Source organism: Mustela erminea, chromosome X, assembly GCF_009829155.1.
Source record: "Mustela erminea isolate mMusErm1 chromosome X, mMusErm1.Pri, whole genome shotgun sequence".
NCBI lineage: Eukaryota > Metazoa > Chordata > Mammalia > Carnivora > Mustelidae > Mustela > Mustela erminea.
In genome coordinates, this window is record NC_045635.1 from 115,840,138 (window position 1) to 115,868,109 (window position 27,972).

General features: G+C 41.5%; 1 protein-coding gene across 1 annotated transcript; it reads right to left on the reverse strand.

Moving 5' to 3' along the window:
• Nucleotides 1–5,171: 5,171 nt before the first annotated feature.
• Nucleotides 5,172–6,200, reverse strand: LOC116582819 (40S ribosomal protein S3a-like). The gene is given in 3 exon segments (XM_032330595.1): nucleotides 5,172–5,334; nucleotides 5,542–6,101; nucleotides 6,104–6,200. Coding segments are annotated over 3 exon segments (801 nt in total). The 5' UTR covers nucleotides 6,192–6,200; the 3' UTR covers nucleotides 5,172–5,181.
• Nucleotides 6,201–27,972: the final 21,772 nt, after the last annotated feature.

The following is a 27,972-nucleotide window of genomic DNA, read 5'->3' on the forward strand; positions in this document are numbered from 1 at the left end:
TCCAATAAGATATTTTGAGAGATATTTTGTAACTTCTACCGCAGTATATTGTTATAATCATTCTATTATTATTAGTTATTGTTGCTAATCTCTTCTTGTGGTAAATTTGTAAATGAGACGCTATCAAAGGTAACTTGTATAGGCAAAAACAGTGTAAGTTTCGGTACTATCTGCTGTTTGGGACATCTATGGGGCATCTTGGAAACACACCTCTGGTGGATGGGGGGGCTACGGTACATGTGGCAAACATTAGATTTCGTTACAATGTCTCCATTCCATGCAGTGGAGAGGCATCCTTCCAGGAGAAATGTCAATGTCTAAATACAAATTTAGGTATTCCGCATTAGAGCCACACCCATCAAAGAGTTCCTTGTCTATAAATTCTTCGTCTCAGAGTTGAGTAGTTATCAGCTGCTTTGTTCCTGTTGCAAATCAGGTGACACAGCCGCTTCCCAAAGGGTGAAATTTGCTTCTGATGTGGTGGTCTTTATTTTATTTTGGGTCTTAAGGTTTTTCATCAAAGGAACTATATAGAGGGAATAAGGCTATTGGAAATGATTTCACATGATTAGTTGGGACTCATTACTCCTCCGAGCAATTTCCTTAGGGCTGATCCGTGATTTTGAGGGGAAGTTTTAGTTTTGAAGCAAAGTCCCCACATCTTAGAATCCACATGTCTTCCCTCACCTCTACCCCAAATCTCTTGACTATTCTGTTGGAATTCTATATTTTCTAAGGATCTACCACTAAGCTAGGAGAGTTCAGTATTCTTGAAAATTCCTTTGGAATAATCCAGTTGTTTGTGCTGTCACTATAGTTAGCTTACCAGAGAACAAACAAATCGTGGTATTATTTGTAAAGTGATTAAGTGTGTCATTGCCTAAAGCAGCAGCCACACACAAAACAGAAAGCACTCACAAGAGCTAAATTAATCTTTATTTAAATAACTGAGTATGAAATGATCCTCAAAGTGACAAAACAGAAAAGAAAAATCTTGAACATAACTTCAAATTTCCCTAAGCTTGGGACAATGGTGTTGCCTGTTTTTAATAAAATATAAAGCTTGAAAAATCTCACTGAAAAATTCAAAAGCCTTCTTTTGACATCAAATACCTCTTAAGAAACAGTATTTGGAGGATTTTGGTGTAAATGAATTTCAAACATGTGGATTGAATTTCCCACAAAATATACGCAGTTCAAAAATTAAGTGAGAAAGTGTTTCAGAGGAATGTGCTTTGAGTTTTCTTAACTAAAACGATGATATAATTAGTGAAATCCTTAAGAGGTCAAAAATACAGTGAGTTGGTTTGCGTCTAATTCTACACTTCAGAATCAGGTATACCCTTCCATTTACTCACTGCATGAGCTTGGACAGGGTCTTTTTACTTTCATGAGCTTCAATTAACTCCAGGAGATGAGCTATACAGAGTTAGTTAATACTTAACTCACAGTGTCGTATGGATTCAATAGAAGTGGCTTATTCGTGTATACCATTTGTTAGGTGTGTATGTATGTGGATTTGTGAGTGTGTGTTATGAGTCTGTAAGTAAATTGTTGTATGTGCATTATGTGTGTGAGTGTGCATGTGGGTGTGAGTGAATATATATGTGTGTGTGTGTGTGTGTGTGTGTGTGTGTATGAGCCTCTGTGTAGGCGGTGGGTGATTGCGCATTCTTGTGGAAATGTGTGTGAGTGTAAGGGTATGTGCCTATGGTGCGCCTGGGTGGCTCAGTGGGTTGGGCCTCTGCCTTCGGCTCAGGTCATAATCTCAGGGTCCTGGGCTCGAGCCCCTGCATCAGGCTCTCTGCTCAGCGAGGAGTCTGCTTCTCCCTCTGCCTCTGCCTGCCTCTCTGCCCACTTGTGACCTCTGTCTATCAAATAAATAAATAAAATCTTTAAAAAAAAAAAGAGTATGTGCCTGCATGTGTATGCAGATCTAGGTATCTGTGTGTTAGATGCCTCTTTTCTCCCTGGAAGTGACAGATTGTGGATTAAAAGTCAGTGTAACAGCACGTACAGTGATGCTAACTGGGCTCTATGTTGGAGTTTTACCCAGTGCTGATTTGTCAGTTTGTTAGTGGAAAGGAATCAGTTCATTAAGTTCTGAATTTCCAGAAAGCTGACATTTAGTGAATTCATTTCTGATGCACTTGGTACATTTGTCACTTTAAAAAATGAGAGGGCTAGGGTCATCTGGGTGGCTCGGTGGGTTAAGCGGCTGCTTCGGCTCAGGTCATGATCCCAGGGTCCTGGGATCGAGCCCCACATTGGGCTCCAGTCCCACACTGGGTCCGTGCTCAGCAGGAAGACTGCTGCGCCCTTTCCCTCTGCCCCTCCTGTGCTCATTCTCTCTCTCCCTCTCTTTCTCTTTCTCTCTCAAATAAATAAATAAAATCTTTTAATAAATGAGAGGGCTATCAGCTGTTGTATAAAGTCATTTTATATCTTATGATGAAAGGTTTCTATAAGTTTTTCAGTAGAATAAATGTGGTTTAACAAAGCAGAATTGCTCATTATATTACACTTATGCTCTTGTCTTGTAGGGCGCCAAAGTTACTTAGAAAAATGAGGCCGCCCACAAATTTTTCTTGGTTGGCAACTAATCCCCTGTTGTCCGTGAGAACTTTCTGGACTGGAGATGGTCTTCTCTAGTGGTCACTACCAGCCTTTGAGGTGTCCTAGCCCAAGACTGCACCCAGAGACCTCCTCCGTTATGCAGAGCCTAGCCAGGAATGTGCTCCCTGATCTCTTCGGAAGAGTGTTCCCTTGCCAGAAGCCATAGGTGTTTTGCAGCTCCGCAACTGCTGGCCGGTCTCCTCTAGCACACTTGCCATGCTGGGGAGCTTGCTCCATGGCTCCTGTCGCCCAGGCGCATGGTCTTCCCGGCTCTCCCAGGACCCTTTTCTGTGGAGAGGATCATGGCCGCTGTCGTGGGACAGGGCCTCTCCACTGGTGAGGGTTATACATCAAGCACACAGTTCAAAGGTGGTGCCAGTTCTTCAGCTGCCTGCTTTGCCTTGACCTGAGTGCTCAGCTGGAGACTAGCTAGGGAGGACGAGGGAGGACTGCCTAACTCTCTGTGGGCTGTGCTTCTCCCTTTGAGAGTTTTACCCAGCCAACAGGTATGGTTGGTTCAGTAGTATGTGCTGGGGGGTGTTTTGGTGCCACTGCTGGGTCTTCTCAGAGGGCTCTTCTCCCCTCTGGCGTGATCAGCTCTGCATACTCATACTCTTTTTCTTTCGAGGGAACTGGTTTGGGTCTGCTGATCTGGAGTTCCAGTCACTTTCTGCTTCCCCAACCTCTGTGGCAGGGATCACAGCTCCCAAAATCTACAGGGCTGTCTCCCCAGAGGACTTTCTCTCCATCTCCTCTCTGTGTGCTGAGGCCATCTCTTTGTTCCCGGCTCAGTGGCTCCTGAGCACAAAGATGCACCTAAGAGCAGGGGTTAACACAGCATCCTCTCCTCTGGCGCTCCCTCTTGTCCAACTCTTGACCTCCTTGATTAGGTCTCAATCTGCTTCTGGGAGGTACTGGAACTAATTATGCAGATTAAGAGCTTGCACGCAAATTCAAATAATCACCACGAGTTAGAGTAATAGGAAATTCAAGTGGGTTTTAGTACAGGTCAGAGCCTTTACATTAAGCTCCCTACACCCTGTCCATATTCTTTGTTGTTCAAAAAAAATTGTGTCAAATATCTTTCGCATTTGTGATAACGTAGCTAGGATTCGGTCCTTTTTTCATAATGAAAAGATTTCGGTTATAGCGAAAATTGGCCTGTGACATTTTGACAACCTTGTCCTATGATTGGCCTGTAAAGTCAATTCAATTTTTATTCCCATCTCCATCCATTGGTAGCCTTTATGAAAGAAGGGAAAATAACATTCAAGCTGTATAGCTCTTGTAGCAATGTGTCAAGTTACATGGAGATCATAAAGAATGGTCATTGCTGAGTTGGCACAGACTTTGAGAGATTCTCTCTGACGAGCTTTGCCAGCACTTAAGGCAAGTGCACTTCTGGGCTTATGTACCAGTTCTGCTGCTTAATAGCTGTGTGACCTTGGGTATTGACTTAACTTCTCTGAACCTTAGTTTCTTCATTGGTAAAATTGTTTAGTTACACACAGGGTTGTGTTGCTAGTAATAGTGGTATCTTATGTTTAGTCAGCCTTTAAATAACAGGCACTGTGCTGAATTACTGTGTAGGCATTATCTCATTTCATAACATTATCTCATGCTCATAACAGCCCTTGAGGCATGTATTATAAGACCCTGATTTTACACCTGAGAAAATGAGGCTTATGAAAATGGAATTATTTGCCCAAAGTCAACTAGCTGCTAAGTAGTAGAATTGAGACCTGAACCCAGATGATGGCATGAAGATCCCCAAAGCACTTATGTGTGTCCATAAGGACCAAATGAGAGAAAATTGAGAGGCAATAATAAATAATAACACATTGTTTGATCATTTATTACCATTAGAGCTACGACCAATACCCTGCGGTAATCATGATCAATTTTTTATTTTTGATTAGTTTTTAGTTTTATTTTTCTTAAGCTCCTTAAAGCTGTAGATTCTGAAAGCATAGAAGGAGTTATGGAAGGGCTATGAAATGTGACAGTACAAAGCCAAGATCCCGATACCATTGATTCTGTGATTTATGCTCCCCTTCTGTGTTCTCAAATGATAGAAGACACTGCCCATTCACTGCTGTTTTGAGGGGGACCTGATACAGAGAGAATCTGTTTTCTCCCATTTGAGAACCACAGTGAGCTGTTCTTCTGATTATTTGATATTTTCCTCTAATTTGAGTGATTCTTGGCTCTCTTTTGAAACCTGTTCCCAAGGAGTCTACAATTATCCCCAAGATGGTCATGAACTTATAAAAAAATACAAGTAATATTTATTTTAAAAGAAAAGCTTATGGGCTTGTTAAAAGGTAGAAGAGAAGTTAAAAAAAATCAAACAAGTTCCACTAAAGTCTCCTGGTTAGGAGCACAAGCCTGCTATGTAAGCCTCTACCCTTATACTTACTAGTCGTGTGACCCTGGGCAAGGTACCTGATGCCATTAAGTCTAAGACGTCATCAGTTCTGGGACACATCATTATTTTATATACCAATAAAAAAGAAATTTCTTTTTTTTTTAAACATCACAAATAATATTTTTTATTTGTCACCATTAAATGTCTCCATTTAAAGCAGATTCTTGGACTGGTGGCTTATATCCATCAGTTCGTTCAACTTTAGCCCTGGTCTCATCCCCAGTAGCTTTTCTAGAACTACTACCTTCACCATGAAGCTCCATGAGCTTTCCCAATTCAAACTTGGGCTTCTTCAGCATTTTTACTTTTTTTTTTTTTTAAAGATTTTATTTATTTATTTGACAGACAGAAATCACAAGTGGGCAGAGAGGCAGGCAGAGAGAGGGGAAGCAGGCTCCCTGCTGAGCAGAGAGCCCAATGTGGGGCTTGATCCCAGGACCCTGAGATCATGACCTGAGCTGAAGGCAGAGGCTTAACCCCCTGAGCCACCCAGGCACCCCCAGCATTTTTACTTTTCTAACGAAGACATCATGGAGTGGATAAATGGACTGACAAGCTTTCTCTATATCTTTTCCAGTGCTGTCTGGAATCAATTTATTGACCACTTTTTTCAAGTCATTTGTCTGAACCTCTCGGGTCATGATCTCCATCATCTTTTTCTGAATTTGGAGGACCTGTTGGTCCTGAGCATAAGAGGTCTTCCAAATCTGATTATCGCTTTTTTTAGTATAACCAATATAGAACAGACGAAGCAAATAACCATCGGTAGTCTTGACATCAATGTGAGCTTCGGTCATGGTCTGCCACTTTTTGACCATGTTGCACATCTTGTCACCGGCAAGATGCATGCCATGGAAATTAGTCAGGCAGTTTTTGCCCTGAACATCCTTAGTAATTAACTTGAATTTTCTAAATGCAACTTCATCATTCTGCAGATCAGCAAGGCTCATTTCAAAAATGCGACCCTTGAGGCCATCAGATGAGATCTTGGTTCCTTGAGATCTTGTAACTAATGTTTTTCCAATATTTCTTACATTGAACATAGCTGGCGCTTTCACCAATCTTTCTTAGAAAATGGATCAACCACTTTCTTCTTGGCTCCCTTTTTGCCACCTTTCGTAAGGCACTTGTTCTTGCCCACCGCCATGGCGCTGCTCAGGGAACCCAACCAATAAAAAAGAAAGTTCTAATGAAACAGTGACATAATCCCATAGCAAAAGTGCTGTGCAGTGTGCGTTGGCTGTTACTGTATGCCTTGAGGTTTCTTGCATTTTTGGGTGGAGGGATCTGACAGTTTCTCTTGCCTTCCGTTGCTTAGTTTGGCAATCCTTTTGGTTATAGTGGTAACAAAATATAACCAAGTTTTCTTTTCGTGGGCATCTTTCTTCCATAGGTCCTATACATCACTTAATTGTCACTGTGCAAGAGAATCGGGAATTGAATACATTCCTCTGGTGGTACATGTATTTGTTTTACTAATATCCAGTTGCCTCCCTGCCATCCTGTTTCCAGCACTTTCAGCCTACACGGTACCTTTTCTTGGCAATGTCAATTCAGAACCAACAGTCTTGAAAACATTAAAAATGTCAATAAAACTCACCATGTTAAGTACTAACATTATCCATAAATTCAAGTGAATTGACAGTCATATCAACAAGTATGACCAAGTATACACACGCACGGGTAATAGCTACCACGCCAGGCTATTGTCTGAGCAACAGTGATTGTAAGACACCACTGATTACAAGGTGCATCCTGATTTCAGGAATGTGAAGTGTGTTCTTAAGATAAATGAAATACAGTCCCTAGGCATTCTCAGCCTGCTTCCTTATTTGAAAAAATGAAAGTAGTAACAGTATTTGCTTTAAGGGATAGCATGAGGATACAGTTAAAATCCTTTAGTACAATGTTGGGCACACAGTAAGTATTCAGAGGAATTAGGGAAAAAAAAAAAAAAACAGCTGCCATAGTGAGTATCACTGTGAAAACCAGGCATAGGTCAGAAGATTAAAGGACAGCTAGAAATGTCTTAGCCAAATACTAGTGACATCGTAGAGATGAAACTTTAAAACATGTTTACTGATAGAGGCCATGACTTCATAATGGCACAGTGGTAAATCGTAAAGAGGACTCATTGGTTTCTTTTAAACTGTTTAACTGGTTGTTTGATTGATTTTTTAAAAAAGATTTTATTTATTTATTTGACAGAGAGAGATCACAAGTAGGCAGAGAGAGGGAGAAGCAGGTTCCCTGCTGAGCAGAGAGCCCGATGCGGGGCTCCATCCCAGGAACCTGAGATCATGACCTGAGCAGAAGGCAGATGCTTAATCCACTGAGCCACGCAGGCGCCTCTGGTTGTCTTAATGACAGCAAAAAGTAACCTTAACTTATCTCTAATGGAATACTTTAAGATCTCGAAATATCCAGTTTACTAAAACCCCACATTTGACCCTCTGTGCATTTTTCCTCATTTAGAATCTTTTATATATTGTAAAATGGTACAATAGCTATGAAAACCAGTATGGAGGTTTCTCAAAAAAATTAAAAATAGAACTCTGACATGATCCAGCAACCCCATTTCTGGGTACTTATACAAAGAAAATGAACTCTGGATCTCAGAGAGATACCTGTACTCTCATGGTCATCGCAGCATTATTCACAATAGCCAAAATATGGAAACAGCCTAAGTATACGGAGATAAATGAATGGGTAAAGAAAATATGGCGTGTGTGTGTGTGTGTGTGTGTGTGTGTGTTTGTATAGAATGGGATATTGTTCAACCATAAAAAAGGAGATCCTCTCACTTGTGACAACATAGATGGACCTGGAGGGCATTATACTGGGTGAAATAAGTGAGACAGAGAAAGAGAAATGCTGTATGATCTTGCTTTGTGTGGGATCTGAACACATCAAACTCATAGAAACTGGGGAGAGAGTGGTGGCTGTGAGGGGCTGAGGGCTGGGGAAGTGGGGAAAGCTTGCTTAAGAGGTACAAACTCAGTTGTAAGAAGTTACAAATTCTGGGGATGAAATACACAACATGGGGATAGTAGTTAACAATACCGTATTGCAGCCGTGAAAGTCTCTAGGAGAGTAATGCCTAAAATTCTCACTGTAAGAACAAGGTGGTAGTTATATGTGGTGAAGGCTGTGCTAACTAATCTTTTGGGAAACATTGCAATATGTATGTGTATCAAGCCATCACATTGTATATGTTAAGTTCGCACAATATTCTGTGTCAGTGATATCTCAGTAAAGCTGAGGAAAAAGCAGCGGCTCACTCATTACATGCCACATCGCAGACAGATGCTGGGAACATGATATTAAGAAGAAAGGGTTGCAGGAGAGCACATTAAATTATTATTTCATTTTATAGAGTTCAAACCATGGAAAACTCAACAATATGTTTTTAAGGGATAAAACGCATATAGTAAATACTATAAAGAAAAGCCAGTAGGAGATGAGCACAAGAATCAGGTCAGTCTTCTTACCTCTGGGTGCAGAGACAAGGCCATAGATTCAGAAAGGCATTAATGGGCTTTCCAGTGTAACGGTAATTATTTTTTAAATCTAGGATACTGTATATATAATTTTTACACACTCCATCGTATGTGATTTAGTAAAAACCCAACTTGTTTGTCCTTTTCTAGATTCACTGTTTTCTCCTCTCCATCAATAGTAAGTTCGTAGAAAAACCTGTTAACACTCCTCTTGCTATACCATCTTAATGAGGGTGAAGAGGGAAATGTTTTCGAGCAAGATCACCTCCAATGCCCTGGAGTGGACGGCTCGGGCCAAGAGTGTAGGAAGTGGGGTAAGAGCGAGTGTATTGGGAATATAAACAAACCGACTTACAGAATCCAGTTGTTTTCTCAGGTAATTGTCGATAGTTCAAAACACATTTTTGTTCAACAGCTTTTAAGAGCTGCAAACAGACTTACTGGCAGATTTTCTGATCTATTATGGCAATGGAAACCATCTGATGCCTGTTTTCAAACGTGTTTGCAGACGGCCAGAACTTATGACTCAATTAATAAAACAAACGTGTCTATGAACTTAATGTAATCCTTTTGACCTTAATAAAGTCTTAAATCCTGAGTAAATCTGTTTTAAGATCGAAAAATGTACACAAAAGTGGAACACGCCATACACTTGCTCTAGAGTTTATGACCCTTGCCTCCTGCCACAGCTCCCTAGCTAACTTAGTGCCATTTAAAGTGCTTCCCTTGCTGGTAGCAAATTATAAATCCATATCTCTGTAAGACGCTCTCATCAGCCCACAGGCTTGTGCACAAGTACATACACATACGCGCGCGCACGCACACACACACACATACACACACACACCACACACAGTTTTTTCTCAGCATTGATTTGGTTGGCAGGTTGAAAAATGACCAAGGACTTTCTGTTCTAATTCTAAATATCATTGTTTGTAATGATAATATGCTGTTCATTTTCCTGGATTTTCCGCTATGAAAATGCTAGACACATTACAATAAAATATATTCTTATGCAAATAATCCAAATAGGGTTTTTTTTTTAACCCCCAGAAGAATGTCTGAAAGAGCGTCCTGTCAAAAGCAAAATAATAAAGTTTCTCAATAGGCCACTATTCTTTATCTGAGCTGTTAAGTCTCGAAGTTATTATATTATTACTGAATTGAAGGAATAATAAAATAATACTGGAGAGTCAGCCCCTAACCCCTCCCCATACACAGCAATTACAACTCCAGCTGAAAATGACTGAAATTTTATCACATCAAAGAAGACACCAGCCAGCCATGGCTGCATGAAAGCCTTTCTGGAGTTTTGAGTTCGATTCAAAAAAGGGAGCTGTTTGGCATATTCTTCTATTGTTTCCGAGGCCCCTGTCAATCAGCACAGCAGTCAGTGAGGAGCTCTCCTGCTTGCTCCCGCGGCCAATAGGCAAGCCCGTGTGGCTCTTTCAACCTAGCTGGTTATCTAATCTATTTTTATTACGAGAGGAGAGTCCAGTCGGTAGATTTGGTCATGGCTGAAATTAAACTTGGATGTTTTAATGTCATTAGAACATTTGGTTGTCAACCAAATCACGCCTTCCATTATCTGTATTCAAGCCTGCTTTGAATAATTACATTAGTGGAGAAAGGAGGAGGGGCCACCGAACCGGCAAGAAGGAAATGCAGGTCTGTCCTCCCCATGAGTCCGGCTCTATTCTCAAGACACTTTGCAAGAACCTTGAGGATCCTGGCTTCACTTTGGGGTGCGGCGGTAGTTTTGTCTTAGAGGGAAGCTTAATCATTTCTTCTACAAGCCAGTATAACAGGATTGAAATCGAAACATTTGTAAATGTTACCATATGTAACATTTGGTATCACCTAAAACTTACGTCATCTTGCTCAGGCATCTCCAGTCTTGTTGATGATGGAAAACTTAAACTTACCACGAAGGCAACCGAGTTCCTCATCTAAGGCTCTCTTTTGGGTAGTCATCCCCTGCAGTGTTCAGACCCCCTCTCTCAGGACTGCATCAAGGGGTTTTTCCATATCCTTTTCCCCACATTGATGTCTGTGTGCAGGGGAGGGCCCATGTCTGATGGCAGCAGAGGTGGGACAGAAGGAACTTAGGGTTTTTTTTTCAGGAATATTCTGCATCCTTCTGAGTCATGTAGCATCCAGTGCTAATGCCTGCTGTAGTGTGGCTGTCTCCCTGGATTATCCACTGGGATAATTGAGGGCCCCTTTGATCTCGAGTTCTCTGAACCTCCTTGTCCTGCGCCAGACTTGTGCTGGCTCATTAGTTCTCCCATTGTCTCCCATCCCCCGCCACTGGCAGGCTTCGGACCACTGGAAGTGTTCTTAGAACCATCTGCCGTCTCTCCTGCTGATGCTGCCACACTTAGTGTTTCTAGAATATCATAATTACTCTTTCTGTATTAGACGTGGTCATGAAAGTAGACCACCACGAGGATGTTCAAGATTCTTTCAATATATTTAGGGTTCCTTTTGTTTGACCTACTTAGGGATGAGGCATCTTCTCCCTCCTTTTATCTGCCCAAAATGTATGACCCTCGCCACCAGCTCCTCCTCTCGGCACAGGAAGGATTTTCCCCTTCCTCGGTGGCAATTCCATTATGAGACATATCCTTCATACTCTTTTACACTGTGGTTAATAATAAGTCTCTGTTCTCAGAGCCCTAAGTTTAACTCTTGCTATACAATGGAATTTAAAAGGAGATTTAGAAACCCTCCAGTGAACCTGGCTTTCCAGCTCATTGTCTTCCGAAGGACTTAGAAGAATTGAGTTTGAGATCCAAGCTGAGCAAAGACTTCTTTGTTCTAGGTTGTACTGGAAGCTCCCATCTCCACCCCCACCTCGTCCTGCCACATCGATCTAATGGGTGAGAAGCCACAGGAAGATATTTATGAAGAATAAAACATATTATCACTTCAACGTTTCATAAATATTATCTCCATTATATAAATATCTTTCTTTTCAACTGTTGACCACCATTTATTTTATTTTATTTTAAGATTTTTATTTATTTGACAGAGAGAGAGAGCATAAGCAGAAGGAGGGTCAGAGGGAGAAGAAGCAGACTCCCCACTGAGTAGGGAGCCCAATGCAGGACTCAGTCCCAGGACCCCAGAATCACAGCCCAAGCCAAAGGCAGATGCTTAACCGACTGAGCCACCCAGGTGCCCCTATTGACCCCCTTTTATAGCGTAATTTTGGTGCACGAGGCTGTCTGCTGGGGAGCCGGCAGTCTCAGTGTTAGGCACGAGACACCCAGTACAGAGAGTGAAGGAGAAAACAAGTCTCAGGTGCCAAATAAAGGTTTTCAAATTGAAGAGGAAGATTCAGAGTGCCTTGGAATTCGTGGGTCCCTTGTGAAAGCGAGTGAGAGTATGTGCTACCTCAAAATGCTGGTGCAGTAAATGATGCAGTTGTGTTCGAAAAGGCACTGGACGTTCACTGGGAGCAGCACATTGACGTTTTTGTGTGAGTGGGTAGGGCTGACACTTGCACTGGGCAGAGATGCCTAGACTCACGTTTGTTGTTCATTTCTTCTGAGTTGGTACTATCGTGGACAGTCTAGAACCAAACTAGCTGTGTCTGAGAGGTAAGGACTGTAACCATTTTATACTTAGCAAACATTTTTGAATTTGCTACATTTCAGGGTTCATGGCCTTCAACATTATTTATCTCTGCAGTCAATAAACCTTTCTTTATTTTACAGTTAGAAATCGAGACCCAGGGAGGGAAAAATGATTTTCTGAGGATACATCTCAACTCATTACTGTGTATTTTGTGGTATTTCTGTGCTGTAATCCTCAAATTTTAATTACAAAATAAGTATCTACATAAAACATTTGTGCTTCAGTCACAGTATCATGAGGTCCTCATACTTCCCACTTGGAATTCATCTTTTCAGAGCCTGAAAGAAGCTGGAGAGAGCATAAATTTTAGATCAAATATGGTGGAAATAGAAAAGCAAGGAAAGTATGGGGAAACATTCAAATAATTTTGAGATTAGTTTTCAGCGTTGGGGGATTCTGAAGTTAATTAATATTTTTATATCCACCTAGATGGTACCTTAAATTGAAAAACTACTTCATTGTGAGCTGTGAGATCTTGGTCTTAGGCCCTGCACCACCATAAAATAGATTGGTTGACCTGAAAAAGTCAGCCAACTATTCTAGACTTCCAGTTTCCTTATGGATAAAAATGAGAGCATTTAACTAGATAATCTCTATGTTTTCCTCTACTCTTCAGTGAGTCTATGTGAATTCCACACCCCACAGATCTATCATGTCTCTCCAATTCTCAGATCCAATCAATCACCATGTTTTTCTGACTCTGCCCTAAATATTACTTGACTTTATCCATGCCCTTCCATCCCAGCTGTCATTCCCCTTGTTGAGAGCCTCAGTATCTTTCATCAGCCTCCTAACCAGTTTCCTTGACTCCTTCCATTATCTCCTCTTTAATGGTGTCAGGATGATTTCATTATCTTTTCTTTAATGGTATCAGGATGATTTTTCTAAAACACTAATTTGATCATACGAGTCTCTTGGTTATAGCTCTTCTGTGGTTGCTTCCTTGCTTTAGCATAAAGCATGGCTTGCGTGTTCTCGCTCCCCACTTCTTTCTGCCCTTTTCATTTTCAGCAATTATGCCAATCTGTTCACGTCACTCCCATGCTTCAAAAGTGCAAGAGTTGTGTCAATATTCCTAGTCTCTAGTCCAGGGCCTGGCGTGCCGTAAGTGCTCCGTAGAAGTCCATGGACTGTATTGAGTGAATTCAGTTATCAACTTGGCCCTACAATGGCTGTCATGGCAGTCGCTCACTCTCAGGCTCTTCATCCACAGCCCCAAGTATGGGTTAGGTTGCGTGCTCTGTGCTTCCTTAGCCTCCTCTGCCGACCCCTGTGGCAGCACTTACACGCTGCATGATCACTGCCAGCTTGTTCTTTTGTCTGCTCCCATGGACAGCGAGCAACCTGGTGGGGGGGTGGGATTCAGGTCTTGGTTGCTACTTTATTCCCAATCCTAGCACATGGCAGGTCCCCAACAACTAAAGGACTGAATAAATGAATGAATGAAAGAGTGGCACAAAAAGAGGACGTGATGATATTAATAAACACCTTTTTACATCACGCTGGCTTCTACTTCTGCCAAAATGGGAGGTTAAAGCCCATATTTAAAGAAGAATGAGACTTTACCCTAGTAGCAAATGTCCAGAAGAATGGCTTCTTTTGCTCTTAGAACTCTGACTTCAGCCCATTGAGGTGCTGGTGGAAGAGGCAAGTATTGACTACCCGGGAGACATTGTCCTCAGGATGGGGACAGGAAACAGCACTCCTTAGCAGTAGGAAACAGCTGGAACTGTAGAAATGGTGCAGGAACCTTGGAAAAAGACAAATAATGAGAAACCATCAAGCAGCAAAAGCGGAGAACCAGTTTTCTGTTGTGTGATTGTGCTGGTTTTTGAAAATGAAAAGGTATTTATTTTACATGTTATGGTAATTAAACAAACAAAAACCTATATGACCAAAAAGTGAAGATTGATACATGCGTTCAATGAGAGCAGGGAAAATTACACTCACGGAGGAAAAGATTCCATATGTTCTCCAATACCTAGGCACAACTGGGTGCCGCTTTAATGACTTTCCAAATGCACCCCGTTGCTCTTAGGTATTGAAGAACATATGGCACGTTTCCCCTTTAACTGTGAATTTCCTTGCTTTTGTCAGTTGGTGTCTCAAGCTTAATGTATTTTAATGCAGCTTTTGTGGGTGTGAATACAGTCCGAAGTTGTTATTAAAGAGGCCATGTTAATAGTATACGCAGATGTTATCTCTTAGTCTTCCCCAAATATGCTGTGAAAATCTACATACACGGGTCTAACTTTGAAATTGTTAATAAAGGCCCTTCGAGAGTTTCCAAACCGTTCTTCTCAGCTCCAAACCTAGCATGGACGATAAATGACCATTTAGTCGCCGATACAGCACTATATTTCCATTTCCTGCCTTCCCAAAGGTATTTGAAAGGTCGTACGAAGTTCATACTCACAGTATGTGTTGTCTACAACACCGTGATCTCCGACTGGCTAACCTTAACCAAAACCTTTTCCATTAACTGAACACATTCCTGGAGAAAACCAGCCCACTCTAGGTTCTGTATAAATATGTCTTTATTGATTTTCTTGGCAAAGACTCCCTAAATTATGGTGAAATCTGTTCTTTCAGATAATGTACAAAAGGGAACATTGACCATGTAAGACAAACACTAAACGAACAGAAGGATGATCAGCATTTTATCTACAAGAAGTCACAGACTTAACTGTCTGTATTTTGTTGCAAGCACAGCCTCCGCGAATGTTAATGAAAATCTATAGGAAAGAATTTTTAAAACCCCTCACTCATCACCCCGCCACCCCCTATAAATCAAATTGTTTGCATTTTTCCCTCATTCCCTTCCAGTCCCTGTCCATATGCATACATAATTTTTACATAATTATACTTCCAGTGTAGAAGCAATTTTGTAATCTCCTTCTTTTCCCTATTTAAGATGATAGCAATTAGAATCTAAGGAAAGCTATATAGCACATTCTTGTGGACAAATAGAGCAGAACCCAGAGTAAAAACAGACTCGTGTACCGAGATTTGCCAGACAGCTAAAGGCCAGCATTTCAAAGTACGGAAAAGTTCCTGACTAGACTAGGTTGGCTCATTATTTGCTTCTGAATCTTCATTGTAAACAATGGAGCCCAAAGAGGGCTCCTCGTGAGTGTTCCATTATTTGGAGTGCCGGGCTGCCCAGAGAAAGGAGCCCAGGGGACAACTCTGTTTGGGACTTAATATCATCCAAATAAAAGAAACAGGGCTGATCTCTGCTGAACCTCCATTAGGAAGATGGCAGAACGAGCGTTTCTGAAATGGGTGACTTCTTGGGAAGCTGTCCTTTCTGTTGTCCAAGGACCTTAAACTTGCTGTATAGAGACCAAACCTGTGAGACCAAGGCTCATTTTAAGGGTGGTGAGTAGCGAGCAACAAGCACAACGGTGAGTGTTGCAGGTGGATATCATCAGCGCCTACTAGAGTGACAGAATGCCCACGTAAAGATCCATCCATACATTAATGGGCCGAGCGCTTTTTTAAAAGTACACGGATAGTGTGTTTCAAGCTGTCATGCGTTTCAGTCCAAGCTCTGTTTAGTATTTGACCCAAGCAGCAGTTTACTTGAGGAAGAGTAAGAAATTTCTAGTATTATTTTCACAAAATCCTCAATGTTAGAGAAATAAGGGAAATCCAAGTTTGTGGGTTTGCCGAGTCCATGTCCTTGGACCAGTTTTCTCTGTTTATCCTCTGTAAGATTTAACAGCGAACAACCATCAAGAGATGGTGCTGTGTCTCTCTTCAGCTAACTATGGTCTTAGCCAGAATGCGGACAGCAGCTGTGGTGCTGTGATTTTTACCAGTGTCTGCAATATCAGAGTTGGTCATCTTTGTTTAACAAAGAAATACATCTCATATGCTCTACAGTTTTTTTCCCATTTTGATCAAAAGTCTAACTGTCCTCCAGACTTAGGAGTCAAGGCTAACTCACGAGACTGTTTTGCTAAAATCATGACAGTCTGACATGTACATAAGAATTGGTGAAACTTTCAGAGAAGATGAAATAACCCTGTTTAGGACGTAATACTGCAGAATTCTTATGCTTCCCCTCCCCAAGTAGCCTTAACAACAGAGGAGTGTGAACTCTCTAGGGGCTCTGGAGCAGTCTGTCACACACTTGAAATTACTTTGAAGATTCTGGTTTTCATCTTGAAATATCATAGGTTTTTGCATACTACTTCAGGATGTGTTCCTGTTTGTTTTGACTTCCCCAACTATTTTACCTTGTCAGACAAATTATGTAACTTTTCCTTCTAGATCTTTAAGGCATAGAGATGTTCCAGAAAGATGTCATATTGTTCCATGGCTTATGCTGGTTGTGTGTGCCTGTTGAAAAAGCGTGACGTAGGGCTTTCGAGATTTTATTTTTCAACTCTTCAGAGATGCTTTGGAATTAATTAAATACCAGAGAACACGAAATACCGGAGCATTTTGCCACTGAACTTCACCCAGCCTGCCAGATGACTGATGTAAGATAATGAATGTAAAAATGCACAGACCTTGGTGCTACTTGGGTTAGGTTCTAGCACTTGCTGACTTGTTCCTTTCTACAGAGGTGCACCTCCAGCTTCTCCAACTACCTCACTTGCTCCTGTGAAGTTTTCCTGTTAGAGTTTTAGAATGTGATTGAGACAGACCTAGATTAATAATCACACCTCTGTCACTTCATAGCCTTGTCACTTAGCTTCTCTAATACTCCGTTTTCTCATCTGTAAAGTGGGGAAAATCATGTCCATCTCCAAGGGTTGCTGGGGGATTACATGAGATGATGTGAGCATCTAACACATGGAAGAAACCTTAATAAGGCTACTTCCTCTTCCTTTGCACTTCGTTGTCTGCTAGGACATCTTGGCTCAATTCTGTAGCTGTTCTTGCTGCTGTGAGCTGGCATTAGTTGGGTCAGGAACAGAGGTCTCCACTGCTAGCATTCTCACTGTTCTCTTTTCTAGGTGTGGGGTAGGGGGTTCTTTAAGTGTCATTGACGGCAGCTGGAGATATCTTCACACATTTCATGCGGTAGACAAAGAAAGAAAGAAAACCCAAGGCAATCTAGGTTAAACGTAGCACCTTTCTCCCCACATTCCAGCACTTAACTGTGTGCCCCTGTGAAACTCCCAGGATTTTAGGATTTTCTTTGGTTGATGGATTTGCATATTGAAATATCTAATGCCCCCCATTTCAGGGGATTTGGGTAATTTCTTCTGAAAATAAAGATTATTTGTTTTGGATAGGGATTTAGAGTTTTGATCTTCAGTCTTAAAACTAGAATCAGGTAATAGTAACAAATAATGACATTGTCCCAGACACTGTTCCAAGTGCCTTACAAATAGTAACTTATTTAATCCTGCCAGCAACCCTGTGAAGAGGGCAGTCTTATTATCATTCTTGCTTTATTGATGAAGAAATTGAGGCACAGAGACGTTAAGTAACTTGCCCAAAGCCACAAAGTGAGTAGGTAGAGGAGCCAGGATTTGAATCCAGGAAGGCTGCGCTGCATTCAGAATCTGTTCACATGTACACGCACACATGCACACATAGAGCCTCTGTGTGTATATATATGTAGTATGTGTGCATATGCTCTGGCTGGCTGTCTGGTTGCCATAATGTCCTGTGTGAATGGTCTTTACATTCTCCTGTTTTCTTAGTGGAGCATCTGGTGTCAGACTGTCAGGGTTCAAACCCCAGCTCCACGGTTACTTACTATACCTCAGATTTCTTATTTATAGAATGTGGACATTAATAGTTCTTGCTTTTGTAAGCCAAGATTCTTGGCTGCAGACAACAGCTACCAACTCCAATTAACATAAGCAAGACAAATGTTATGGAAAGAACTTAGGAAGGTTGGCAAATCAGGCTCAGAAAATGGCAGAAACCAAAGGAAACTGCAGGACCAGGTTATATACTGCTTCTGTAGCCTCTAGATTCTGGAAGCCACTTTTGGCACCATCACCACTGACCATCGGGTGTCTGTACTGCTAAAATGCATTACTCATTTCCTGTGCTGAGTCGTGATGGGAGTAGCCAGTTAGCCAAATTTAGGGCACCTGCTCATGCCCTAGCCCAGCGAGCAGGGAGCGCCTGGTTCTGGCATTGGTAGTGGGAGGTGGTCTTCCATCAAGACTCACCCAGTGATGGGGTTTCCACAAAAGAGGAATGTTCAGGTAGTAGACAGCCAAGAATCAAATCAAGGCAAATCAAAGCAAAATCAAAACAAAGCAGAATGAACAAAACCACTGGGTGAAAGTCTATGATTCACTTCTTAGAGTTGTACAGATGGAAATGCAAAGTATACAGTAAGACCCCCATAAGTGTTACCTGTTTTGGTAACAGGTTTTGGTAACTGGGTAATTATATGCTACTTTTTAGTGGGGTATAATATAAAGGACTGTCCTTTCAGCTCTGATTTGTGCCTTTTTGTCTGAAGTTTTCATGCAATTACTTCTTTTTTTTATTTAAATTCAATTAGCCAACATACAGTATATCATTAGTTTCAGATGTTGCATCCAATAATTCCTTATCAGTTGCATATGATTACTTCTAATATCCTTTTTTAAAAAAGATTATTTATTTGTTATTTGACAGGCAGAGATTACAAGTAGGCAGAGAGGCAGGCAGAGAGAGAGGAGGAAGCAGGCTCCCTGCTGAGCAGAGAGCCTGATGCGGGACTTGATCCCAGGACCCTGGGATCATGACCTGAGCCGAAGGCAGAGGCTTTTACCCACTGAGCCACCCAGGCACCCCACTTCTAATATCCTTAAAATGTCTTTATATTTGGCTCTGTTCACACCAGGATAAAATTAGTCGTAGTAAAAAAAAACAATGATTTCGTATTTACATAGCTCCAACATATTAAAATTTATAGCATCTCATTTAAACTTCTCAGCAGCCTTATAAGGTAAGACTTATATTCTCCTACTTCCCAGTTGAGGAAATTGAAGCTCAGAGAGTTAATATAAATTGCCCAAGGTCAGAGCTAATTGGTGGTAGATCCAGGATTTGAATGCAAATCTCCTGACTCACCCAGCACTTTTGTCATATGTGTCCACTCAGGAGAAAAAGAGAAATTTCTTTCCACATTTGGGTCTTGCCTTGATTTTCTGTTCTGGCAAATATTATAACTACCTTCCCAAATGACTTGTTGGTAGTGTAGTTTGACAGTTAAGAGCACAGGACCAAATCTGAATTCCACCTCTACAACTTCTTAACGGGGAGACCTTTGGCAATTAAAAGTCTTCCAGCATCCGTTTTCTTATCTGTAGAATGGACACACTGGTACCTCACTCATAGGTTTCTAGTAAAGGTAAAATTAGATAATGGCCAAGAAGTGCTTAGCATAGTTCTTGGCACATAGTGAACTATTATTCCACTATTATTATTACTGGATGAATGTAGGAAAAGAAGGGTAGGAGAAGCCAGTATTCACTCAATTATTTTGGCAATCCAGTCATTACTCCCCTTTGCTTGAATTATCCTTATGTCCCTATGTCTGCTTAGCCAATCTCTGAGAGTCTTTGGAAGTCTAGTCTAAGTTTCATTCTCTATGAGGTCTTCTAGAAATAACAGTCTCATCAGTCTCTCTCTTCTCTGCATGCCCGTAGAGTTGGCATTGTCTATACCATATAATTACGCACTTCTAAAGTCTTTGGTGCAGTATCAGCTAGTGCAGTGGACTGAGTGTTTGTCTTTCTTTGAAGTTCATAAAGTTCATGTGCTGAAATCTAATCCCCAACGTGATGGTATTTGGGAATGGGGGTCTTTGGGAGGTGATTAGATCATGAGTGTAGAGCCATCAGGAATGGGTTTAGTGTCTCATAAGAGAGGTCCCAGAGAGCTTCCTCTCTAATTCTGCCATGTGAGGACACTGAGAAGTCTGCCATCTGCAGCCCAGAAGAGAGCTCTCCCCAGAACTTGACCACACTGGTACCCCGATCTTAGTCTCCTAGCCTCCAGAACTGTGAGAAGTAAATATCTGTTGTTCATAAGCACCCTCCCCCACCCCCGCCCCAGTCTATGGCACTTTGTTGTAGCAGCTAAAACTAAGACAGCTAGATTTCAAACTTCTTGAGGATGATGGTTAGTTCCCCACAATGACTAGCAGAGGGCTGAGAAAGTGCAAAAATTGTTGCCTAATAAATGTTTGTAGATTCGTTTTCCTGGGTCCTTAGTAGGAAAAGCCAATAAAATGGCTGAGTAATAGTACCATATATAGTGTAACTCTCCATTTTTCAAAGCCCCTTCCCAAGTGTAATAATAGGATAACCTCATGAGCCCCTGTGGGGAAGACACAGTACAGTAAGAAAGGGCTCTCCTGTTTTCCTTCCATTCTTGGTATACTGTCTAGTAGAAGCGGTCTGTATTTCCAACCTTCTCTGATAAAATTTCCCTAGGAACTAGATCTAGCCTTAACTAAGCAAGCAGAGAAGACTTTGATCCTACAGCCTTTAATTAGCATTATATGCAAAAGGGCAGGGTGTACTTCAAGGAGTCTGAGGAAAAAAGGTCCATTGAAGTACCTTGGCCAGTGACTCTGAGCCTCAATGCCTCTCACACAGTGGAGGAGGTTTGTAGGGATTCTGCTCTTCTGTGACTTAGTATGTTAGTTAGGATCATGCTAGCTGCTGCAACCTCAAAATTCAGCGCCTTAACACAGTGGAAGTTTATTTACTAGTTACACAGTGGTCCGGTGTAGGTGTTGCTGGTCAGTGGTAGTAGTGACAGGCTCTTCTCTGTGTGTGCATTTAGGGATACAGCCTGGTGGAGTTTCTGACATCTTCAACCTGGGGCATCCAAGGTTGCTCTGGGTGTCAACATCTAGCAGGTAGGAAGGGAAAGAGCACAGAAGATGGTGCAGAGAAGGGCCAAGCCTGGAAATGTTGCACATAACCTTTGTCCCCTTTTCGTTAGCCACATATAACCACTATTCACTGCAAGGGATGTTGGGATATGTAGTCTAGCTGGGTGCCGGGAAAAAGAGAACATGCATATTGACGAAGTAGTCTTTCCCTCAGATAAAATTAATGATTTTTTTAAAAAAAGATTTATTTATTTGAGAGAGAGAGAAAGGGAGGGAGTATGGGGGGGGGCAGAGGGAGAATCTAAAGCAGACTTCCTGCTGCGTGTGGAGCTCGATGTCATGACCCTGAGATCAACACCTGAGCCAAAACTGAGTCACACATTTGACTGACTGAGCTACCCAGGTGCCCCCCAAATAACAACAATTTAAATTAGTATCTTGGGACACTTTCCTATGCCAGGTTCTGTGCTACGTGTAGTTATATGCATTATCTCATTTAAGCCTTGCAATGCTAATGGGGTGGGCACTATTTTTCGCCCTATTTTTTTTTTTTTGGATGATGAAACTAGGATTTAAATCATTCAACAACCACCTTGTAAAGCTATGCTTTGAATCTGGCTCTATATGACCCTGGAGCTGGCCCTCTTACCCTCTCTACTTTTATAACTGTCCCGTATGATAATTCTATGTTACAGTATCTTCTACTGGCTTCTAACCTAATGGAAAGACAGATCATTTAGTAGAGGGCTTTCTTTTGCTCTTTGGGTGTTTATATCATGTTATAACTGGCTGATTTCCCAGTCATATTTCAGTTCTCCACAGGTGAGCCTTCAAAAAGTGTCCATAGATGAAATATACTGCTTCAAACAGATTCTTATCCACAGTTTCTCTTGGAACATTGTCCACGCGGAGTATATGAAGTGTTTATGAACCTAGGGGATGATGATTGGAAATGAGGCTGGAAGTCTCCCCAGCTACCTCTCTGATGAGGTTTCTGGTTCCCTCTGAGTCATATGGGACACAAATATAAGTGCACTCTTGTGGTTCTAAGAAAGTTCTGCTTTGGGCTTGGCCGTCATCAGATAGTCTGGGAAGGGAAACATTCGGGAATGCAAACACTGGTGGACTGCCTGAGGCCAGGAGTAGGGTTCAGGGGACAGGACAGGCACCTGGAGACGGCCGAGACGTGGTGAGGGCAAAGGCCCTGTTCTGTGAGTGGGGAGGGCTGGGGTAGATGCGCATTTCATACCAACTGATTGACCAAAGATGGTGGCCTGACTGAGGCAGTTTAGAAGCCTGCTGTGAGCCCAGCCAAGGTGGGGAGCAGAACATAGGAACTTCAGGATTTTGGAATCTCAGAGATGTTTGCTTTTCAACGTGTTGCTCTGGGATCTTGTCAACAGACTCTGTTTACCTGGCCTGTTTTCACTCACTCCGACTTCAAATTCTGAGGAAGATAGCTACTCTTTTAATTAGCTTTTACGACTTGGCTGGCCACACTGGGAGACTGAAGGCCTTCCGTCTTGCCTCACCCACTCCGCCCCACCATCTTACCTCCTCAGTGTGAGGCTAGATGGGAAGTGGGAATTTCGTGTTTGCGGTTTACAGCAGAGAAAGCAGCTTCCAGTGTACATGTGCACGGTGGTCCCCCATCTGTACCGGGGAAAGGGAGGGCCACAGCGGAGTCTGGTGCTGGTCACACAGCTTCCGGCCAGAGGAGTTCAGGCCCGGTGCTCCCACCAGTTATGAAGGGTTTGTGAGGATTAGCAAGTGGAAGTCAGCAAGGAGGCCTCAGGCGCTGTGCTGGGTGCAGGATACAGAGGTGCGAAAACATGGATCCTGCCCCCGAGGAGCTCACAGTCTACTGGGATGACACAGTGTGACCAAGGTTAGCATGGGGGAAGCCATGGGGGCAGGAGCAGCAAAGGGCGTTGCCCTTAGGCACTGAAGACCTAGGCTGTTGAAGGGACAGCCTGGTGTATGACCAGGGCGAACTATGGTAGTGTGCTTTATAGAGCCCGGGCTTTCCCAAACCTACACCTCTCAACCGCTTCTCAAAAAATCCTGTGAACACCGTACTTTGGAAAAAGAGAAGAGTTTCTTCTCTTTTCTTCACGAAGAAATATTTTTTGTTCCTGTCACAAACATTTATTTGCTCTCTGCTCTGAGCCGGACACGTGCACGGGCTACAAAGGACTCATCTGTAACACTGACGGGGATAGGAGGTTGGAACCAGTGGCTCAACAGATCGTGTGGCCAGTGGATGCTAGACCTGCACAGGACTTTATGGGAGCACCGCGGAGAGATACCTAATCCAGGCTGGGGACGGGGGTGTGATTGCTGTTAGTCTCCAAAAGTTTTTTGAAGGTGTGAGCCTGAGCTAAATCTTAAGGAGTAAGTGGGAGTTAGGCAGGACATAGGGAAAAGGACACAGCAGGATGGGTGGGAGAGGGCCTTCCAGGTAAAGGGAATAGAGCAAGCATGCTCTGTTTCATCTTATAACTGACTGACTACCAAACTGTAGTATGGCGCTGAAAATATGTCTATTTCATGCTCTATTTCATGTTATAACTGGCTGACTACCAAACTGTAGTGTGGTGCTGAAAATATGTCAGTGATTCCATTCCGTCAAATGGATTTTAAATTAGTGTATCTATCTGATAATAAATACAGATTCTTTGTGTAAAATTTGCGAATTATAGAAAAGCTCAAAGAAAAAAAGTAGAAATCACCTTGAATCCCTTCACTCAGAGAGCACCACCATTAACATCTTGCGAGTTCTTTCGTCTACGTAACAGTACATTGGGATCATTTTCTCGAGTTATTAAATAATCTTTAAAACATCATGATTATTGGCATAGTATTCCATTGGATTGATTTAACCAAGCCCCTGCTGGTGTTTGTTTAGATCATCTATATATACGTTCATGTTCACAAACATAAATAATGCTGTAATTAATGCCTGCACCATGATGTCTTGTAGACATCATGGTGTAGGCATTGGGAGCAAAGACTGCTTGGGTTTGGACCCAGATTGCAGAGCCAATTCCTGGTCTAATTATGTAACTTTCACGTGCTTTCCGTCCTCACAGGTATAACAGGGCTAAAATAGTACCATCCTTAGAAAGTTGTGATGATTAAATGAGCTAATACATGTCAATTTCTTAGAACAGGGCCTCATACCTAGTAAACACTCAAAAAAATCTTTGCTACTGTTAATTTTATATATTTCTGATCATTTCTTGAGCATAAAACTTTGGCATTAGGATGGCAGGGCTGAGGAGTGTATTTATTTTTAAGGCTTTTAATGTATATCGTCAAATTGCTGTATGGTAAGGGCATACCAATTTACTATCTTACGAGTAGTACGTGACAGTACCTTTTATGTGAAACTCTATCACTTGTCCTTCTCCATCACCATACAAATGCTTCATGGGACAAGGACCACATCCAATCCATCTTGTATCCTTATTACTTTAAGGCAGTACCTGATAAGTAACAGTTGCTTAATAAATATTTGTGAAATTTAAAAAAAATTAAAAATAAAAAATTAATAAAAATAAATGTTTGTGAAATTAGTGACCTTTGTCAACCCTGAATATTTTGTTTTAAAAGTATGGCTTATTTTTTAAAATATTTTTTAAGAATTTATTTATTCATTTGAGAGAGAGAGGGAGAGAGGCAGAGAGAGAGGGAGAAGCAGACTCCTCGCTGAGCAGAGAGCCCAATGTGGGATTCCATCCCAGCACCCCATGATCATGACCTGAACCCAAAGCAGATGCTTAGTGGACTGAGCCACCCAGGTGCCCCACTGTGGCTTATTTTTAAGCAAATACTTTCTCTGAGTTTATTTAATAACTGAGCCTTTTAATATTGTTTCTGGTATCATTTTCATTTGCATTTTTCTGATTAGCAATAAGACAGAAGATTCTTTCCTCATATTTATTGGCAATTTGTATTTCTTCTTTTGTGACTTATCTGCTCGTATCATTTGCTTACTTTTCCACTAAGGTATTTGTCCTCTATTATAGATTTGAAGTATTTTCTTTGTATTGGAGATATTAATCTTTTTTCATATATGCTATAACTCTTTCTCTGGGTTTTTTGTCTGCCTCTTCACTTTGTTCATGGCATTTTATTGACATGCAGGATATTTTAGAGTTTCTTTTCGGTTTTCACGCTTGACTTTTTATATCATCTGGAATTCGTGTTAGCTCAATTTATCCCCAAATAGCTAAAAACTGTCCCAGAATTTTTCTTTCCCCACCAATTTGAAGTATCATCCTTATCATATACTATATTGGTATGTCCTATAGGTCCGTTCACATGCTTGCTTTCCCGATCCATGGATGCCAGTCTGTTCCTATGCTGGTGTCATGCTGTCCTAATTATTGTTGCTTTAAGAAACATGGAAGTATCTGACAGGGCAAATTCTTCCTCACTACTCACATTTTTGTTCAAAAATATCCTGGTCATTAAATATATCAGTAAGTATAAAAATCGTGTTGGGTACATACATATTCTGAGATTCACAATTTTCCAAAATACTTTTTATCGTCTTTCAAAATATGCAGGTATTTTTATAGACCGTGGTCCTAATAGAGGGCTGCCATAGCCAAAGTACATACAGTTTCCCCTCTCTGAAAACATTTCCAGTCCCTTATTATGCAGACTGTTGTAGAATTTCACAGTTTTTTTAAAAAAAGGATTTTATTTATTCATTTGAGAGAGAGAGAGAGAGAGACTAGATTGAGGGAGAGCTCAGAGGCAGAGGGAGAGGAATCAGGCTCCCTGCTGAGCAGAGAGAGCTCAATGCGGGGCTCCATCCCAGGACCCTGAGATCATGACCTGAGCCGAAGGCAGACGCTTAACCCACTGAGCCACCCAGGCACCACCAAATTTTATAGTTTTTACAAGCTAGAAGTTACCTTCAAGATTATCTAGTCCAACTACCTTATTTCATACATGAGGCATTCAAACTTCAGCAGTCAGGCCATAGTGGCAAAACCAGGGAGAGAACCAATGGTTCATGCCATTGTAGTAATGAATAATTATTGTATCATCTCGTGCACCGCCATCCATGAGAGCACTTAACACTTTACCCTGTGATGCAAAATTCTCCTGAAATTTGTTCCTTCTTTCCCTCACACCCCAATTTAAAGGTCTAAACAAACCTCTCTCTGCCTCTATCATAGACTTTAAAAATATAAATGTTGTATGTAGTACATAGTATTTTACCAGAAAACTACAATAAGATAAATTTAGACTATGGTTTGAGCATATAATTATAGCATGTCATGAAACAAAGGGAGTTAAAAATACAAAGCTAAGCCCACAGCAATAAATATTGTACAAGACACTCATTATTTTATGGGAATCCGAAAGAATTTGCAAAATCTCTGCTTGAAGAGTTTCATTCGGCTTTGTAGTGCAGAATCATCAAATTGAGCTGTGCTTTTGGATATGCCCAAACCGTACCTTTTTTAAAGGAAGTGTTTAACAGTTAAGGGCTTTTGGAATAGATAACGTAGCCTATCACGTTTAGCTCACCAGGGCCAAAATCAGCTCTGACTGGCAAAGACCAAACATTGTGTTGACCTCAAATGTACATGTTGGCCTCTTGAGAAATATTTGGATTATAACACTTCATACTCTGAGCCCATACTCATACTCCCTTTGATGGGAGTTCCTGCCAAGGAGTCAATATTGAATAGTCAGAGATCATGCAAGGTTGAGAAGTAATTATGTAGCTAGAATTTAAATTGGGGTAGGAAGAGATTTGAAAGAGGATAGGAACCTACAATTCTATTCCTGTTTGAAAAGATCTGATACATAAGTGCACAGTTCCGTGTCAGCATTCAGGAATGTTTCACATGGTTTTACATGGCTCACAAATAATGGATGCAGGAGACCTCTGCCAGTCTTGGAAAAGAAATTGCCTTAGTGGAAGAACCAGTGACATCCTACTATTGGGTTATATTAAACTGTTATTTTTATCAGTAAGAGTTGAATCCTTACTTTCATCAGTAAGAGTTGAAACACCTTTTGGGTCTCTAGCACATCACTAGGCATAATGGAAGCTCTTGGGCTTGGGGCTGAGCTCCATGGTGTGGTGGACAGAAGTTAGGCAAATGAGTTGAAGTCCTCTCTCAGCCACTCTGTCTGGGCAAAGCACTCTCCCTCCTTCAGCTCTGATGTTATCCTTTCTGAGTCATGGACAACTCTGAGAACGTGGAGAATGTTCTGGCTTGCTACAGAGAAATGCATACACATACATTCCCCCTCCCCACCCATGCCCCCATAACACACCAGGTTCAGAATCTCTGGATGAGGTGGTAGTTGGATCCCTTTCTATTCTATTAGGACCTCTGCTCCAAAGGGTTTCTTTACAAAGTATATTATAGGTAGGAAGCTATAAAAACATGAGAGGGTAGTCTTGAGTTTATAAAACTGAACAATATCCCCTTAATGGTTACATTTTTAATGGTGGGCTTTTCCACTGTGTGTGTGTGTGTGTGTGTGTACATGTGTATATGCCAAATTTGATGGTAGATGGCCAATATAAAGAGCTTAGCAACCATTTACTGAAACCATCACCGTCCTCTTATTGTGGGTAATTGTGGTAGTTGGTCTTCACCAAGGAAGATGAATAAATGACTTTGGTCCACTTGTGGGATTCCTATGGTGCCTAACTTTTGAAATATTCTGTATTAGTTAGTATTGTATATGTGTGCATTTGTTAACGAAGGATAGAGTATATCTGCTGTCATGTTGTGTTTAGTTGGGGAAGTCTCTAGCTTTCTTGTGGCTTCATTAACTTACTCACTTTGAAATATGGTAATTAAGAGGAAAGCAAGAATAGGCCTAGATTTTTAGTGACCCGAGACAAGACTTGGTTTTTAAACTTGCTTCTAAATCTCCATGTCCCACCCAATTGCTTCTGTCTGCAGCCCTCAGTTTTCTTGTATAAC